The 17,635-nt window shown below is 53.6% G+C and overlaps 7 protein-coding genes and 1 non-coding gene across 8 annotated transcripts; 3 read left to right on the top strand and 5 right to left on the bottom strand.

Annotated features, from left to right (window-relative positions):
- Positions 1-353: 353 nt before the first annotated feature.
- Positions 354-1,718, bottom strand: ASPACDRAFT_81730 (GPI anchored serine-threonine rich family protein). Its single transcript, XM_020205943.1, has 4 exons — positions 1,531-1,718; positions 1,250-1,463; positions 956-1,194; positions 354-769 (listed from the first exon to the last, which is right to left on the bottom strand). Exons 1-4 carry the CDS (start codon positions 1,574-1,576, stop codon positions 633-635), a joined length of 636 nt encoding a protein of 211 aa, XP_020052415.1. The 5' UTR covers positions 1,577-1,718; the 3' UTR covers positions 354-632.
- A 2,558-nt stretch (positions 1,719-4,276) lies between these two features.
- ASPACDRAFT_47432 (uncharacterized protein) lies at positions 4,277-5,062 on the bottom strand (the record flags this gene model as incomplete). The annotated part of the gene is made up of 2 exons (XM_020201956.1): positions 4,277-4,791; positions 4,843-5,062. 2 exons carry the CDS (start codon positions 5,060-5,062, stop codon positions 4,277-4,279), a joined length of 735 nt encoding a protein of 244 aa, XP_020052414.1.
- Positions 5,063-5,506: 444 nt separating this feature from the next.
- On the bottom strand, positions 5,507-7,150 carry ASPACDRAFT_54899 (uncharacterized protein; the record flags this gene model as incomplete). The annotated part of the gene is made up of 3 exons (XM_020202932.1): positions 5,507-6,218; positions 6,286-6,745; positions 6,802-7,150. The coding sequence occupies 3 exons, from the start codon at positions 7,148-7,150 to the stop codon at positions 5,507-5,509; spliced, it is 1,521 nt and encodes a 506-aa protein (XP_020052413.1).
- Positions 7,151-8,601: 1,451 nt separating this feature from the next.
- Positions 8,602-10,504, top strand: ASPACDRAFT_35375 (GMC family oxidoreductase; the record flags this gene model as incomplete). Its single annotated transcript, XM_020200114.1, has 2 exons — positions 8,602-8,841; positions 8,909-10,504. The coding sequence occupies 2 exons, from the start codon at positions 8,602-8,604 to the stop codon at positions 10,502-10,504; spliced, it is 1,836 nt and encodes a 611-aa protein (XP_020052412.1).
- Positions 10,505-10,677: 173 nt separating this feature from the next.
- On the bottom strand, positions 10,678-11,772 carry ASPACDRAFT_1859819 (uncharacterized protein). Its single transcript, XM_020197700.1, has 2 exons — positions 11,073-11,772; positions 10,678-10,988 (listed from the first exon to the last, which is right to left on the bottom strand). The coding sequence occupies exons 1-2, from the start codon at positions 11,468-11,470 to the stop codon at positions 10,913-10,915; spliced, it is 474 nt and encodes a 157-aa protein (XP_020052411.1). The 5' UTR covers positions 11,471-11,772; the 3' UTR covers positions 10,678-10,912.
- Positions 11,773-12,487: 715 nt separating this feature from the next.
- On the top strand, positions 12,488-12,558 carry ASPACDRAFT_t287. Its single transcript has one exon. It is a non-coding gene; the product is annotated as a tRNA-Gly (tRNA).
- Positions 12,559-13,790: 1,232 nt separating this feature from the next.
- On the top strand, positions 13,791-14,368 carry ASPACDRAFT_1859818 (cell wall mannoprotein 1 family protein; the record flags this gene model as incomplete). Its single annotated transcript, XM_020197699.1, has 2 exons — positions 13,791-14,126; positions 14,180-14,368. 2 exons carry the CDS (start codon positions 13,791-13,793, stop codon positions 14,366-14,368), a joined length of 525 nt encoding a protein of 174 aa, XP_020052410.1.
- A 2,889-nt stretch (positions 14,369-17,257) lies between these two features.
- Positions 17,258-17,626, bottom strand: ASPACDRAFT_47427 (uncharacterized protein; the record flags this gene model as incomplete). The annotated part of the gene is made up of 1 exon (XM_020201955.1): positions 17,258-17,626. A coding segment is annotated over one exon (369 nt), but the record flags the coding sequence as incomplete, so codon positions are not given.
- Positions 17,627-17,635: the final 9 nt, after the last annotated feature.

Genomic DNA, 17,635 nt, shown 5'->3' with positions numbered 1-17,635 from the left:
CGGGGACGCACTAACGCCCTTTCCGGCAAGCCCGCCGTGCGGTTCCGGATGCAGTGTGTATTTTTCAATACCACCCCATACGAAAGGACAATCAGGGTCTAAGGCGGTGGATGGCAGCCCTTACACCAATAAACTGTCTCCCATCTTTCCTTGCCCCGGTCGGCCGCTCGGCATCCCACTGCTTTCGGCGGTGGATGATGTCAGACTCGCTGCTTACACTTTCCACTCCAAAAATGTCGCCAGGATGAACCATGTTTGGCCTAAGGCAGCACAATCGATTCAGGAACAGGCAAGCGACACAAGCACGGTCGGGGCACGGTCGGCCATATCCAAGGTTCTTACTCGGGGGATCCCAGGGAAAGAGCTCCAATGCGACCATTATTTGGTCCAACTTAATTGTTATGATTTTAGAACACAGCATGGAATAAACACATAACATCAAAAACCAATCGCTCCGACACGATCCAATTAATCCAACAACCTCACTTCACGCGAAGGTTGCCTTTATGTCCATAGTAAATTAACGTATTGCGCAGTGGAAATCAAATCGGGTTCCGATCCGGAGGTCCGGTTCGGTAAGGGTGGGACAGGGTTGTCCACCGGTTGCGGATCACCTAGGAAGGAATGCTCGTTTACAGAACAAGAGCCATGGCGCCCATGACCAGACCGGCAACGGCGGTCAGCGGGGCAGTCAGGGCGGAACCAGCACCGGGGGCGACAGAGGCCGTCGGGGCAGTGCCGTTGGCCGTCGAGCTGGGGGTAGCGGATCCTGAGGGTGACACACTGTTAGTACTCGCCACTGGGGTGCTGGCGCGCGCACTCGACGACTGAGCGCCGCTGATGGAGGAGGAGGAGGTGGATTGAGAAGAGGTGGATTCAGAAGAGGTGGATTGAGAAGAGGTGGGTTGAGAAGAGGTGGTTTGGGCAGTAGTGGAGATGAGGGTGCTGGCAGTACCGGTAGAAGAGCTGGCGGTCGAGGTGAGGGTGGTCGAGGCGGAGGAGGCGGAAGACGAAGAGGAGGATGAGGAGGAAGATGAAGAGGCGCTGCTGGTGCTGGAAGAGCTGGCGCTGGCGCTGGAGCTGGAGCTGGAGCTGGAGCTGGAAGAAGCACCCTTCACGTCGAACTGCTGCGACTGGGCGAGGATGCCGCTGTTCTGGGGCTCGTCGGAGACCAGGTTGATCTGGTAGCCCTTGCTGTTGCAGATGTTAGTCTACTGCGCATTTGCACACTCCCAAACAGAGAACGTACCCGTCGGTCAGGCCAGACAGGCCAGAGACAGTAAAGGAGCCCTTCGAGGTCTCGACATCGCTGGCGATCTTCTGCTCAACCGGGGGGTAGACGGCGTTGTTGACAATGTAGAGATTGAAGTTGGAGGCGTCAGTGCTGACGGAATCCCACTTGACAGTGAAGGAGTTGGAGACATCAACATCCTCGCCCTTGGTGGGGGAGGTGACCTCGAGGGCTACAGGCAGGCGTTAGTGACCATGTGTTTCGCAGGGTGATAAGATACACCAGAAGAAGATACATACCGCCAACAATGGCAGCCAGGGGCAGAACGGCGTAGGAGAAACGCATGGTGGCTGATCCAATTGAGCAAAAAGTTGACTTAAACGGGTGACGGGTATGCAAAACGAATGCGAGGGGTCAATTCCAAAGAGAACGAGTGTTGGTGATGGTGATAATGAAAGAAAGAAGTCTGCAGCTGGATAGACCGGCGGAGGAGTTATATAGTGATATCGACGAGTTGGGATGTCTCAGAGATGGGGTAAAAAAAAGTCTGTCTCCAAATCTGATGATTATTCTTTTTTTTCCCAGGTGGCAATGGGGCAAGGGCACCAAGAGGGCGGTTCCTCTCATTCCACTGGACAGGTCTGAACATGTCAACGAAAATAGATAAGACAGCAACCGCTAAAGCACCGGAGGGGCCAATAATACGGACGGTCCGACTGAGTACAACCTTTTACAGCCAATACTTGGGGGAATGTCCCTTTGTCTCCTCACTGCATCCGTGGTGATCATTCGGCCCAACTGGGAACGGTGGATCAAGCGGACCGGAGGTACGAGGGACGGTTCTGGGTCAAATCATCAAATGCCCTATCGAGTTCGTCGACATCTATGGTCCTCAGGAACCAACCACCAAATCACACCCCAACACAAACATGAAAACAAAAAACACACAGACAGACAGCAAACAGCCGTTACCGTACTCCATCTGACCTCCGGGTGCACACTAATTATAGCCGGAACTGTCTCACTTTCGGGACGGCAACGACAGCGCGTGGTTGGGTTGGCAATGTTTTTCCCCTCCAGGACCCTTACCTGGTTGTTGGCAGGCGATGGCCCTTCATGAGGGACCAATGGGGGTGGGAAATGTGATTCGGGTCACTCCGACAGGTTTTCCATTGAAAAACATTGGGGCAATAATAGTTGATGGTACCGTTATCTTCCCGAAAGGTCGAGGAGGAGAGTGTGCGACTGTGCGTGCATTCGGCGGGTGCACACAATGGGCACGCATTCGGCGGGTGTCTTAAAATGCAGGACATCCATCGTCAGACGGGTATAGAATTACATCATCATCATGGTTTTCGCATGATTGATACGAACTACCATGGTGTCAGAGCATCAGACGCAATGAACCCAGCAGGCTCGAAAGGGAGAATCCTCCGAGAAAGTTGTCTTGCTCGTGGTGACCACTAACACAGCACAGCCATGTAGACGACCAGCTGAGAAGGGCTAATCTTAGCCTCCATCATGGCTGACTCGCGATTCTCGGATCCCTCGGTCGGATAGAGGTCACGTGGTGGGGAAGCCTGCCAGCCGCGGAACAATATATTCTTCCTTTGTATGCTTGCGTCAAGTGTTTACGCTTCAGCGGCGATATCCCAGTGGGTGCACATGTTTCTCGAGGTATCTGCTACATGGTGGCGATTTTGTCGAAACCAGTCCTGCCCACAATATATTGGGTGGGTGTGGAGTAAAGTAACAGGTAGTATCTACAACCCACCGAGTAGCGGCAACATATATCCGTGTAACGAGCTCGGCCATCGACAACTTGAATCTAACCCTGCCGAATATACTCCGGTATTCACATAACATCAAGACACTCACGAACACAGTCAATCTGATGAACATCTTCCGTTTCCTCAATGCTCAGTTGTAGTTCGGAAAACGCCCGTCTGGGCCGTAGATCAGGGGCAGACGTAGTCAATAGCGCGAGTCGAGCAGCGAATGCATCAGCCCAGGAACAACTGCAAGGGGCAGCGATCGTCATGCAAGGCAATCAAGAGTTGATATATCGATTGGTTCCTGCAGCGATAAGGCAAGCCATCACCATAAGCCTGAGCCTATCTCGAAGTGGGGGGCCTTACACTATGTATGGAGACTCTTCGGGCTATGGATCGACTGCAAAGCGTGGTCGAAGGACTTTGCAGGGAGGTTAGTAGCCAGATACATTACCGGTACTTGGTGAAATGTAAACGATGCGAGGCATTTTGATTCAGAGCCAGCCTGTTCTTCACAACGTGCCACTACAAAGGCTATTGCATAAGCTGATAGGACATATCTAACGATACTTCCGTTTCGGTCCGAGGGACGTTTCCAACGGTCAGGTTGAGTTGGAATCCGCTCATCTATCACCCCAGTCGTAGGGACACCAGCCATTACACTCCTGGGCATTGGCCTTGCCCTGCATATGGACTTCATCCAGGAAATACCGGCTCGGACCTCGGGCTCGATCGCAATATCGGTTCCTTTGCCACTTACCCGGCCCGGATACTGCAGGACCGAGGAACAAAACCGAACGATTCACCTAGTATATTTACAAACTTGCGCGTTACATGTCACATGAGATGCAATCCCGGTATTGTATTTAAGATACTTCTCACGTAGCTACTAGGTCGCTCGAGATACGTGTCACTTGTAGGCACATCCGTGTTGTTTTCCCCTTTCTTGTGGAATGTATTCGTTCTGGGAATGCGCTGAGATTTTGATATTGGGTCGTAGTGATTCCTAGGGGCATCAACACCTAACGTAGGCTTGGATCTCATACCGGTAGATTCGCCTGCGCGTTAGACCCTGCGCTGCAGCCACCATCGAGTCGATCATGAAATATCGCCTCATGTTGAATGAGTCGGTCCGATCTGGTCACCAGTGGAACATGACATGCGCAGAATTGAAGCAGATGGATTAACAATTGAAGGTTTGTGTAGATGACATTTATGCAAGCGAATGAATTATAGCTTCCGTGCATACATCAAGCGACATCATCCGATATGTTCACTCCCACTTCTTCATCAGAGTGTTCCCCTCGACCTGACTGTCAAACTCCACAATATGCGTGGAATGGCACCAAGGCTTGATGGTCTCCTCCTTGCGGATGACATCCGCAAAGAACGAGCACCAGCGCTGTCGCGGGTGCGTCTGGTTGACCTCTTCCCGAGTGGTATCGTGGAGGATCTTGCTGAAGTCCTTGACGTGAGGGTGGTCACCCACATTGTCGTAGAGGGTCGCCAACTGGATGAGCTGGCCGAAGAAGGTGATGGTCCCGTCTACCCCCATGTCCTGGTGTCTGATGATCCCTTCGGCGACTGCCTCGGCCTGGTCAGTCGTGGCGCCGAAGTCCTTGAGGACCTGCAGAGCTTTGATGCCTCCGTAGAGATCGAAGGACATCCGGGTGGCCGTCAGGTTCTCCTCGGCTGTACCGAGATCGTGTAGAAGACAGAGCAGAGCCCAGGTAGCAGGACTGAAAGTCGCGGCTTGCTTGGGGAACTGTTGTTTGGCGATGGCCATTCCTGCAGATCAAGATTAGTTACTGTGGATCTGGGTCGTTCAAGCAGGCGTACCGTAGTAGAACACTCTCATTGAGTGATTGAAGGTCTGCGGATGGAGGACGGCCTGAGCATACTCCTGAGTCTTTGCGACAACGGGGTCGTCGGAAGGAAACTTGATCTCATTGATGAAGAGAGGGCCGGGTGCGGTGATGAAAGGCTGATCCTTGAAGATGGCACCAGCGTTGACGGGAACGTTGGTCCAACCGTTGAGTTCAACCTCGTTTTGGCACATGTTGGCAGTGGTAAGAATAGATTGACTGAAGGCTAGGAAGTAATAGATTGGATCCTGAAGAATGTCTGGGTCACTGAGGAGAGAAGAAGTTGAGAGTCTTTATAGTTCTCCGCAACCCGGTCGCGATGTGCTCATGGTGACGATTTGTAATCCGCATGCTGATAAACCGCTCGTTCTCGAGCTTGGACATACAGACATACAATGTAGAAGCCACTTGAAGCAATCTCACCAATCTTGGGACGAAGATTGACTGTCCGCAGGGATATTCGATGTCTTCGTTCCTTGCGAAGCCTCAGGCGGGGTGATGACTCTAACCGGATCGGGAAGTCTTTTGGAGTGGGGCGACGTCTGGCCAATCAACTGCCGAATCGTGCGACCGGCGGGCAGCACCAAATGACGTGGACGGCTTCAATGGCGCTGAATGCTATACGGTACTCAACATAATCATATCAGAAGCCAATCGCCATCTACTTGTCCCATACTGAAGATCCAATTGGACCTAGAATTCGGTTTCTGCTCGGCCTCGGCCCAGAATCGCTGCAGAATCTTCTCTGCATTGATCACATTGATACACTTGGTTTCGAACCAGAACCTGCGAAGGCAATCACCCACCAACTGCCTCTGGCACGCATCCCGAGATTCCAGGCCTGCAACGAACAAGGGCCAGAGGATGCACTTGAACAGCGCCTCATTGCTCCGTAGCGCGGCAACGGTGCTGATCAGCTCCCCGACTATGTCCTCCAACGGAGTCGAGTCTCCCGTGAACACATCGCAGACACGCCAACCGTAGATCAATGTCCCCAATTTATAGGCCTGACCTAACTTCTCCAAAAGCGGGAGAGATTGTGCTGGCCCAGTGAAAGTCGACAGAGAAGGCTCAAGTTCCGTAGCCCAGGCATGGCAGTCAAAGCTCTGCGTAGACTCCAGTGAGACCTGGATGGTTTGGAGCAGCGAATACGCATCGATGGTGTCAAGGCATTCGGAGCTCGCCAGGCAGTCCCTAGCTGCCGAGAAAGACCGAAGAGCATTCAGGAAGTATTCCGGGCAACCCAAGTAAGCCTTGTCAACGCTCATCTGGAGGGCCGTAGACGGGTGGTTGGGCTCGGAGGTGGCAAGTAACCCAGGACGCGTGAAGGTCGTGCCTAAAGTATCGATTCTGCAATGACACCACAAGTTAGCTTTTCTCAATCAGACAAAAGTGAGGCTGTTGAGAGATATCGTACAAGTACACCTGTCGCATAGCGAATTCGCACATCCCTTGGATGGTTGTTCCCAGCTCCCGCGAGCTCGCCGGAATCTGAATCCCCGCAATGAGTTTCTTGACTCCTTCGATGTGAAAATTCCATTTATCATTTCCCGACTCGAATAGATCCAGAAGAATCAACAAGAATGCGCTGATGATCAAGATATCGACCGAAGTAGTTCCGTCGCCCAGGGCCTCCGAAAGCCCTTTGATCGCCCGGTATTTGTACAAAGAAGCGTTGTAGCGAGGCTTCAGTGCCTGGGAGTAGTCGCTTGCTTGGATCTGTTCGAACGTCTGGGTAGCGTTTGCTCGGTGTCGCGCTGAGAGAGCGATGACGGACGCCATCAGCACGGGATGGGCGATGGCCGCGGGAATGAGCTGTCTGAGGGGATTGCGTTGGCTATCGAACATGACAAACAGCTTGCATACGCATTTTCTGTCTGCCGTTGATGTCAGCAACACCTCAGGACAGAATATTGATCAACAGCTCACTGACAGTAGTTCAGGTAGTATCGAGAATCCTCGTCTAGACCTCGAGTAACGGGCTCGTCTAAATTTGAAGGTGTGCGGAGAAGGAGGCTATCCAAGACTCCGGTATGCCACAGATCTTCCCCATTCAGAATCTTCATTTCGGAGTCGGACTGAGGAGGGGATATCGGCTTGGATGGCGGTGTGTCTGTGGATGTGGATGGCTTTGCAGTGCCGCGGAAAGTTGCGCCTTTGACCCAGCGAAGGGGCCTCTTTTGGAGGCATTCAAGCCCGGCCTTCTGGCACTTTTTACACGGGGGCTGGGACATTTGACATTCGACATGTCTGCGACGACACGTGTAGCAGGAACTGTACATGATGCATGATCAAGAAAGCTTCAAAGGAACAACTGGATGGAACATGGGAGACGGGAGAAGGTAAAGTGTTTTGGGTGGGACAATTGCGGGGGAGAATTGGAGAAATCCCCGACCGTGGAGGATCATGTGATCACTTTTATCTTATCGCCTTCCAGCTCTCCGATCACTTGTGCACTCGCATACCCTGAATGCGGTCAGTGCGCGTTGATGCCACCGACAAACCTGCAACTTATACTTAACCCAAGCAGAAGACAAGGCACAGCGCCAGTTTTTTTGCCATGCCCAGCTGCAGCTTCCAGATATGCGGTAGCGGAAGTGCCATCACCATGAGATCGGTTTATCAGGTTGAGCGTGACGGCTATGACATAGGTGGCATTGCGGCTCTTACACTTCCCAATGGGCAGGGCTATGTTCTAATTGAAGGCTAGCGGACGGCCTAGCAGGAGGGTCTCTAAGATGACACTGATGGCTTAGAACAGACAACTACTATGATGATTGCGACGCAGATCCGGAACGACCGCTTCTTGCCGAAGATGCGCGTGAGGAAGAGCATCATAGAGATCTTGATCAATCCAATTACGATTCCGTAAAGGGCTTCCAGCGGAAGGACAGTCTAGGGGCTGTCAACTTCCCATTTGCAAGCTTTCGAACAGTTTGATGCCCACCTTGAGCGTGACAGCGACCGACGACGGGGCTATTCCGTCGGCATGGCGACCAGTTCCACCGAGACTTGGCACTGCAGACATGAGCCTCGTTTGTCATGCATAGAAGGAAAGGGGAAGTGAAGAACTTCAACCCTATCCTCTGAGGATATGATCCAGACATGCTGCACTGCAAGATCGCGCGGCATGGGGAAGCAATAAGGAATGCTACAAAACCGGCAATTGAAGCCGGCCGGAAAGCGAGCAGGATGTTGCTATATCCACTTTGCATCCTTTGGGGCCGAACTGGTTCTTAGTCCCGAGGCTAAGGCTGGTGTTGCCGAATTGGGCTGGATCGGCCGTGCATTACTCGGTCCGGCGCAGAGACGGCGCCTTCAAGTGCGACGCTTGCCAGTCACCTCTCCTGTTGATGAATCGCATGGATCGCACGTGGAACCGGTGCAAGCCAGGGTTATGCTTAGCAGATGCCGAAACTTTGCTTCATCGCTGGCAGTTGACTCTAACAGCCTATGGGAGGGGGCTGAGAGTGGATAGCCTCCTCCTCTGAATGCCACTCACGGTAGTTATCAAGAGAGGTTCTGTCGTCCAATTGCCTACAAATAGTCGACATAAGCTCCATTGCGTACTCCACTCATATCACGCTCCCGTTATCATGTCCGCGACGAGGCTGCGGGGCAGAGGGACGAATGCTCCCTACTTAAATCCTTGGATCACAAAAACTCCCCTCCCAGCACACGCCTCCTGACTCTTCTCCTTTCTAGTTCGACTCGAACAATTACCTAAGGCAGCATGACGACCGATACTGCCTCGCTTTCGGATCTGCGCCAGACCTACGACTACCTTGTCGTGGGCGGAGGAACTGCCGGCCTGGTCGTCGCTAACCGACTGACCGAAGATCCCACTGTGAGCGTGCTGGTGCTGGAGGCAGGCAGTAATCGCGTCGATGACCCGCGTATTGCGGTGCCTGGATTAGCAGCCAGCACCTATTTTGATCCCGAGTTCGACTGGTGTCTTACCAGTCCCCCACAGGTAGCAAGATCACTCCGATCTCAAAAGAAGCTGTCTCATGCACTGACACTCTCTGCGTGGATACCAGGAGGCCCTAAATGGCCGATGCATTGCTGAACCTCGTGGGCGCACCCTGGGTGGTTCATCCGCCATCAATCTAGGAATGGCCATTTACCCCAGTCGATCCGACATCGATACATGGGAGCAGCTCGGCAATCCTGGATGGAACTGGGAGTCGCTGTCGGATTATCTACGCAAGTCGCAAACATTCACCCAACCGTCGGACGAGATTCGCGATCAGCTGTCGCTGGGCTATATCGATCCGGCAATCCAGGGCACCGATGGGCCCATCCACGTCTCGTTCGGCGAGGGGCCATTCCCCACCTTCAATTCGGCCTGGCCTCGGACTTTCGAGACGCTCAGCCACCGCATCACTGGAGATCCGATGTCAGGCCGGGCCAACGGAGCCTTTGTCAATCCCGGCACGATCCATGCGACCTCGCGAGCGCGCAGCCACGCCGGGGTGGCTTACTACAATCCCGAGATCGCTCAGCGGCCGAATTTGCGCGTTGTCACCGAGGCCCTCGTGGAGAAGATTCTGCTCGAGAAGACCGATCACGGGGAGGTAAACGCGACCGGGGTACAATTTGTCGGGAAGGACGGGGAGCGCCGGACCGTTGACGCCGGGGCGGAGGTGATTCTCGCGGCCGGCGCCGTCAAAACACCACACCTCCTCGAGCTGTCGGGCATCGGCAACGCGAATCTTCTCCAGACGCATGGCATCGAGCCCCTCATCGACAACCCCAACGTGGGAGAAAATCTGCAGGAGCACGGATTCGTTCCCTTCAGCTGGGAGGTTGCTGACGGGCAGGTCACCGGCGAAGCACTGCGCAATCCGGACATCGCCCAAGCCGCCATGCAGGCATGGCAAGCCTCGGGCGCAGGGCCGCTGGGCCTGTGTCCCATCTCGTCCGCATTCGTGACCTTGCCGGAGCTGCAAGACGGGGAGCTCCAGACCCTGCTGGACCAGTATCTTGATGATGGGGACGTACCACCCCACCGAGCCGCGCAGTACCGTCTCCTCCGGCAGCTGCTCGAGGACCCGGAGGAACCGACGGGGCAGTACACGCTGGCGCCCTTCCAGATCACGCCCGAAAAGGGCCCCAGCCCCAAGGGGATCTTCGCCATGACGGAACCGGAGTGTTTCGTGAGCATCGTGGCCGTGCTCAACCGTCCCTTCTCGCGCGGCCGCGTCCATCTCGCTTCCGCCGACGCAACCGTCCTCCCCACCTTCGACCCGCAGCTGCTGGCGCATCCGCTGGACATCGAGCTGCAGGCGCGCCATGTCCGCTGGTTGGAGACCCTGGCGGCGACGGAGCCGATGGCCTCGCTGCTGAAGCCGAACGGTCGGCGACTGCACCACCCGGAGCGGGTGGCCGATCTGGCGACGGCGCGGAGGCTGACACGGGACCGCATCGTGGCCCACTACCATGTGGTCGGGACCACGGCCATGCTGCCGCAGGCGATCGGAGGCGTGGTGGATGACCAGCTAAGGGTCTACGGGTGTCGCAATCTACGCGTGGTCGATGCAGGGGTTATCCCTCTGATCCCGCGGGGGAATATCCAGGCCACGGTTTTTGCGGTGGCCGAGAAAGCGGCGGACATCATCAAGGAGAGTCGATAGTAGATACAGGTGATGATGTTATCCAAAGGACTAACTCATCAAGACATGAATATGAGCAAATCAGAGCATCGCCTCTCCCAATCGGATCGGCGCAAGTGACGTTACACACACACATCAACAAAATCATAAATTGCCACCATCTATGCATAGTATATCATATCATACACTCTCATATCGTACAGTCCACGTCACATCGCGAAACCAAGAAGCATCGCTCGAAAAGCACAAAGCCAACTACGCTAAGAAAACCGACAAAAAGCTACAGTCAGACAATAATAGTACAAGTACATCAAGCGTCCGGGAGCGGATCGAACACTCTCACTCCCCTCAAACATGCCCTAAACCACACACACAGTCCATCAGCACCAACCTCAACCCGCCAAGCCAAGTGTACAGCACAGCAACGAATCACTTACGTCCCAGCGGCTTGGCCCGTTTCGTGATCGATTTGACCTGGTCCTGTTTCATCTTCGCGGCGCGGGCTCTGCATGACACGCACTCGTTAGCTTCTTCTACCCTAAGGCCACGACAGGAAAGTCATCGGGCGGGAAGCGAGGGAATGACATACTCGATGCGCGCCTCCTCATCCAGACGCCTCACATGCTCGCGGGCATCTTGCACGGCCCGGCGGGAAGCCAGCAGGGCGCGGTCGGCTTCACGCTCGGCGGCCTCGGCGCGCGAGACCTGCTCCTTGGCGGCGAGAACGGAGGGGTCTTCCTGGTGGCGGCGGCTGCCGAAGCTGAAGCGCGAGTGGCCGTGGGTGCTTCCGCTGTGGCTGTGACTGTGGTGGCCGTAGCTGTGGCTGCTGCTGCGACGGCGGGAGGAAGAGGACGAGGAGGAGAGGCTGGAGCGCGGGGAGGTGGAGTGGTGCGAGCGATGGGAGTGGTGCGAGTAGTTGTGGGTGTTGGGGTCGTCGATGCTGCGGTCGGACGAGCTGGAGAGGGAGTTGCGGTGGAAGAGAGGCATCTTGGTTGGTTTTCTTGTCAAGGTGGTAGAGGCTAAAGCGTTGAGCGTTAGATGCTTGGAGGCTGAGTGTCAAGAGAATAGAGTATAAGCTTGTTGAAGTGGATCTGAATAGTGTAGTGGAGAATGGGGGAGGCTGGGGTTGGGGTTGAGACAGGCGTATATATCCTCAATTCCATGCTGAAATACCATCACGGGTGTACGTCAGTGGCGCTGAACACCTCATCTGCTCTGCTGTGCGAAGAGGCTCAGAGTGTCGATCCCAAAGTGCGGTGGAAGGGTATTCTCGCTGTTTTGTGTGAGTATACTTCTTCTCCAGCAGCAAGGGTTCGGTGGGATGACAGCATTGGCGGGCAAATAAGCAATCCTTAGTGGCGATGATGTCAAGCCCGACTGCAACGCGGGACGATCCCTACGCGGTGGCCAATGCCTGCTCGACTCGCATTGGACGTGGCTTCGCCGGCTTTCGTATTCGAGGGGGTGGCATTCTGATTCATGACAGAGATGAGGTGGATTTGTTGATTGTCTTTGCTGTGAGTGGTGGGGGTCAGTTGGACACGGGATCTTGTTTGACTGAGGAGTTGCATTGTGATTTTGTCGGTCTGTGTAAACTTTGGGGGTTGATGGAGCTCTATCAATAGGTAGAGTAGCGATAGGTCACAGGGAGAACGAAAACTCTTGTCGACGTTGGGGATGCGCTGGGGATGGGGGTCGCTGGTGCAAACAAATATTCGCAGTGACATATCAGGGCTACGTAGCTTGTTTGTGCTCCATGCTGGATGGCGTAATGACGTTGTTTCTTGGGTCTTTTGAGTCAATCTGACCCTTCGTAAACGAGGTCAGCTTCATCCTCTTGATGAAGGGATAAAACATAGCGACTCGATGAGATTTCGATATATGAGTAAAATTGGTTAAACAATGGAAGAGTTGTTCATCGTGGATCAAAGGAGGGAAGATTTACAGATTGTCGCCAAGGTTGCAAGGTCATATATCAAAACTTAATTACATATTCTCATAGAAGCATCATTGGTCTAGTGGTAGAATTCATCGTTGCCATCGATGAGGCCCGTGTTCGATTCACGGATGATGCACTCAGGTTTCTTTTTATATTTTTTTGTTGCCGTTACAACCTAGCCTAGGAACACCTTTTCCCCTCTCAGCCATCACGCAATCAGAGCCATTGTCAGCTGCAGCAGCAAGTGCCATATAGCCTAATTTAAAGGTATTGTTACATCACTCCTGACCGGTTCTCTCCGCAGGTCTAAGTATCCCAACATCCCGCCCGGCTGCGACCAACTGTGTCTGCTACATTCGCCCAAAGTTTAGCCACCAATCAATCTACTCCGTCTCTGCAAGAGATCGGCACGATGCTTGGTCTGTAAGCCAATGGTTCACTCTGGAGCATTCCGACGCCACAAACACATTGGATCCAATGGTCTGCCAGGCATAGAGTGCATGGCGGTTGGTGGTGCGGAGTCTAGATTAATGCCCGAGCGGTCGAGCGGGGTCATCCACTCGGCGTCGATCAGGGACTGCGGTTGTTTCTTCAAATCCTATACAATATCCGGGGTAGTGGAGAGATTGGCCCCTCAGCTCGGGCTAGACCAACACTGGGTCACCTGCCACCCGCCTGGTGAAATGGCAGCCGTGCAGAATTGGTTCGTTGGAATCACAAGTTTCTGCATCCAGGTCGATCTGGTTCAAGGTCAACCTCGGTCGGATCTAGGCTATACTCATTGAGTAAGACACATCCTCTGAGCATAGCGATTGTTGGTCCCTCATGCTAAATCACAGCAGTAGATTGTCTGCTCTCAAATTACACACCCGTTAATGTTTAGTCGAGGAATGACCTCGAGAGTACCCTCCCGAGGTCGAACTGAAATCCTTTCGAATGGCTCGCAAGAGGGTCCGAAGAGGACTCCAGTCAAACGAGCCCGCACAAGGGAGATACATGTTGCTGACTGAGTTGATTGCGTTCGAAGGCCACTATGCATGGTTCCTCGGCCCTCACCATCGACACGTGAAAACAAGTGTTGGCAAAGGAGCGAAAGAATAGATTGGTGAGGGGGTTGCAGCAACGTGCGGCGCTATTGACGGAGAATGAAGCATCGCAGGCTGGAATGGCGACTTCGACATCCGTGGCTATTCTGTGTTAGCGGTCGACTTCCCCTCGCAATGAGAAGACCGGAGAGAGGACATGCTCCAACATTTAGGGATATTTAAAGGCAATCGATCCCCATGAAATTGACATCGGACAAGAGCATCACAAAATCAATCAGCTCGAACAAACCAGTCTTCCCATCCAGCTAACTTCTAATTCATCATGCTCTGCAAGTCTCTCCTCGTTGCTGCGTTGGGTGTCCTCGCTCAGGCAGGCCCCATTGCCAGACGCGATGCAGCGACGGTCTTGACGGACCTGAAGACAATCTACACCGATGTGTCGACCCTCAATACCGATGTGACCGCCTGGACTGGCGACCTCTTGGCTGCCCTGGGCATTCTGACCGACTACAACAACGTCAAGAGCGCCCTGGACACCGCTATCACCGACACCGTGGCTGCCTCGACTTTCAGCACCGCGGACAGTGCGAGTATCACGTCCGAGGTGTCCACTCTGGCCGTGCTCATCATCGCGACCCTGAACGAGATTATCGCCAAGGTAAGACCACTGGAATGCCAGAGGTTGCACCGTGAGGCTGATCAAACATGCAGGAATCTACCGCCGCCTCCGCCGGCGTCTCCTCCACCCTGCTCTCGTCGGTGGAGACCCTCAAGACCGAGACTGACCAGCTTGGAGCGGACTTGGAGGCCAAGGCCACCTCGACCGATAAGACGACCATCGCCTCGGCCATTGCGTCGGTTGATGCTGCCTTCGCCAGTGCGATTGCTGCTTATGAGTAAATCCTGGAGTCATGGGATGAGATCGAGCAGATTGCTGAATTTGGGCAAGCCGATGTGACCACTTCTCATTTTGGGAGGTGGAATGATGATTGTGATGCGAATGTATGCAGCAGAATTTGAAGATGATCAGACTGGAAGAGCATAAATGCTATGGTAGAAATGTAGCCAAGCTTCCTCCCGGGTCGGGCCGCGCGACATACATAGTGTTCCGGGTTACCCCGCTCGCTCGAAGGTGGAGTTGGATAGCATCATGCACTTGCTTCTGTTAGTCGCAACATGTTCATTGTAGATGCAAACAAGATGTAGAAGCTGAGCCTTAGCTGTCACTGATTCAAATGCAGACCGTTACCAATGGCTGCTTGAAATCGTACTGCTGAACCTGGACCGGACAATGACTTAGGGCCTCATTCGCCACTTAGGAGAAGCCTCCCCTGATTGACAGTCAGGCTCAGCGACACCGGTGAAAGAACATCATGAGACTTCCAAGATGCAGGGCCGCATTGCACGAGCGCAAGATGCATTACCGCATAGCTCAAAGTTGCATAGAATGAACACTGGTTCATCCGAGGTCGAGGATTCTTAGGTGCGGTTTTGGGTCTAAACTGTGGAGTGTGCGTATGCAGGAAGGATAAACATCTAACTCGCGTATGCGCGTGGCAAGCAGAAGCCGGTGACTTATCGCACGTACTGTACGTAACTTATGGTGCAGTTGGTTGATAAGTTATCTACCCAACTTCGGGCAGCTAATCGCCACCCCCTGCCCACTGCCATCCAGGCGTCAGCCACGTGGTGACGTGTATAGTATACGATAACGGATTATTTTCACTTCGCCTGGGGCGCATGGTAGTGGAACTCCAAGGGATAACTCTGTGATCCATGTCAGTGCTATAAGGTGCCGACAGCCCAAAGACATGAGTCACGGAGTAATATGCCCTGTACACTGTACATACCTACAGCTATAGTTCAACTGTTGCTCGGAAGTACTGTAGATATCGTTCATGCACAGCAAAGCCAACTTAGAACGGTTCACTGTGCCTGCATAACAACTGAACGGTAGCAACCTAACAGAGCGATCCGGGCGCTTTCCACTCTCGGCCTCATTATGGGCCGTTCTTATCTCTTTGTTCCCTCCTTGCTATCCATAATCCCCTTCTTCACACTTCGTTCCATTTTGTACCCCCCTCCCCCTGTCTGACCAGTTCTTGGCCGTTAGTTCTGAAACAATGTGCGGACCACTCGCATCGCCGCCCGTCAGGCAGGAGTCGGTCCTCTTACCACAATGCTATGTCGAACATCGAACTTCAGCCTCTGTAATTGAGCGGCAGAAGCACGAACAGTTCCCAACTCAACGTCTTCACGACACAAATTCGGGGCATACACTTCCTCGCGATCTACGACTGCTCGACGACTGCTTTGTCTATCTCATCTTCTGTCACTTTTCTCATTTCCTGCTGTTCTTGCGCCAGAGGACCATTTGCTAGACTTTGTCTTTTCAGCATGGCACTCAGGGACCGACACAGAGCTCTAGAGTCATCGAAAATGGCGCGCGGTCGCGTGGCTGAAAAGTTTAGCAGAGAAGATTACACGGTGGGCTGGATTTGTGCCCTGGCACCGGAATTGGCGGCAGCAGCAGCGATGTTGGCGACCCTTGTTCTCGGTCGCTGTTCGCGGCGATGAGGCTACTATCGTGCGGATCGGAAAACGAGAGATTGAGACGGGCGCACGTCTCTATATTACCGTAGCGGCATATGGCAATCTGGCAGCAGTCCAGTTTTTGTTGCGCAGTCCGGCCATCGACAGTGAGGTCCGCAACACGTGCAATTTGACTGCTGTATCGTGTGCACGGGATCGTACCCACCATGCGATCATTCAGCTCCTTCTACTCGAGACAGCTGACCGACTCAATGCAGGTGGTCGAGGGCAATGTTTTGGGCTCGAAATCCGTATACAGCATGATAGACTTGGAGCAGGTTGTTTAAACAACGGCCATACTATGGTGGAAGCATCGATGGAAGCAGTGCGTTTGTCTTTTGGGGCTGGCTGAGTGATTGAGATTGCACCGGATATAACCGGAGTTAGGGTTAGCATCAACCCACCCAAAGACCGGCTTTTTCGCGTATTTTCGTCGCTCGACAGCCCTATGAGATTCGAGTCGAGATTCAAGCGGCCTGTCGATGCTGACATCCTTCCGATAAGCTCAAGAGTTGCTGAGCACGATACGCATAAATTCTGTCGGGACCTCGTCGCTTCCAGTGCATCCACATACTGCTATTAGCCCACCGTTGCCCGAGAGCGCAAACCGGCAAATAACCCTAACGCAATGGACTAACGTACTCAGGCTAACGCATCTGTCCCCTCAAAAGTCTACACATTACTTGGACTAATCCTTACAGGACACCTGGTGTCGCAACCCGTAATTCAGTGATCATGGGCAAGATGGAACATGCAATAGATACATTCGTCAGCTTCATAAAGTCATCACCAAACCATCATAGCACATATCAAAATCCTGAGGCCACATATCAACATTCCAAAGCACATATCAGCATTCAAAAAACACATCCAAATTCCCAATTTGCCTCCAAAAGTTCAAACCCCAAATCCCCGTTTTGTCTCCAAGACTCCGTCTAGGATCTCCATACACCCAAAACTCCCGATTCCCGCATTTTCACCAAGACTTTCCGTCCAAAAGATCCATGTCCCGCAACAAGTTGAGTCCGACAACGCTCGAAGATGTGTCACCTATGGTTGGAATGACACACCCCGCAATCAGCGGAGAGTCCGACGACACTCAAAAACGTGCCACCTATGGCTGGTATGACACATTTTCGCATTTCCTGTATCGTCCAAAAAACAGAGCTCAGATCCGATTAAGGCAGTACTCGCAGATCAGGCGTCCGCAGTCTTCACACTCGTACAAGAAGTGGAGACCATTGCAGATTGCGCACCCGGAGCCGCGTGGGCTTCCATATTCTCTGAGCTCGAAACGCACACAGGTGTGCAGCTCATTGATCCTATTTCGTGGAGGGTTGAGCTGCTCCTCGAGGGTTGCGCGGGGTGGAACTGGGACTCGGCGGCCGGCGTTGTTTCGATTGCGATTGCCTCCTCGATGACGAGGGCCGTGGTCGCGGGGTGGAACTGGAACTCGGCGGCCGGCGTTGTTTCGATTGCGATTGCCTCCTCGATGACGGAGGGCCGTGGTCGCGGGGTGGAACTGGAACTCGGCGGCCGGCCGTTGTTTCGGATTGCGATTGCCTCCTCGATGAC

This window comes from Aspergillus aculeatus, assembly GCF_001890905.1.
Source record: "Aspergillus aculeatus ATCC 16872 unplaced genomic scaffold ASPACscaffold_18, whole genome shotgun sequence".
NCBI classification, from domain to species: Eukaryota; Fungi; Ascomycota; class Eurotiomycetes; order Eurotiales; family Aspergillaceae; genus Aspergillus; species Aspergillus aculeatus.
This window is presented reverse-complemented; position numbering and strand designations above follow the sequence as displayed.

What these genes read in the sequence shown, in the direction of transcription:
- ASPACDRAFT_81730 (XM_020205943.1), bottom strand. Translation starts at nt 1,576, where the DNA reads ATGCGTTTCTCCTACGCCGTTCTGCCCCTGGCTGCCATTGTTGGCG. An exon ending in CCTGGCTGCCATTGTTGGCG is followed by an intron (nt 1,464 to 1,530) that starts GTATGTATCTTC and finishes GCCTGCCTGTAG; the next exon opens with CCCTCGAGGTCACCTCCCCC. An exon ending in CTGTCTGGCCTGACCGACGG is followed by an intron (nt 1,195 to 1,249) that starts GTACGTTCTCTG and finishes CATCTGCAACAG; the next exon opens with CAAGGGCTACCAGATCAACC.
- ASPACDRAFT_1859819 (XM_020197700.1), bottom strand. Translation starts at nt 11,470, where the DNA reads ATGCCTCTCTTCCACCGCAACTCCCTCTCCAGCTCGTCCGACCGCAGC. An exon ending in GATGAGGAGGCGCGCATCGA is followed by an intron (nt 10,989 to 11,072) that starts GTATGTCATTCC and finishes CGTGTCATGCAG; the next exon opens with AGCCCGCGCCGCGAAGATGA.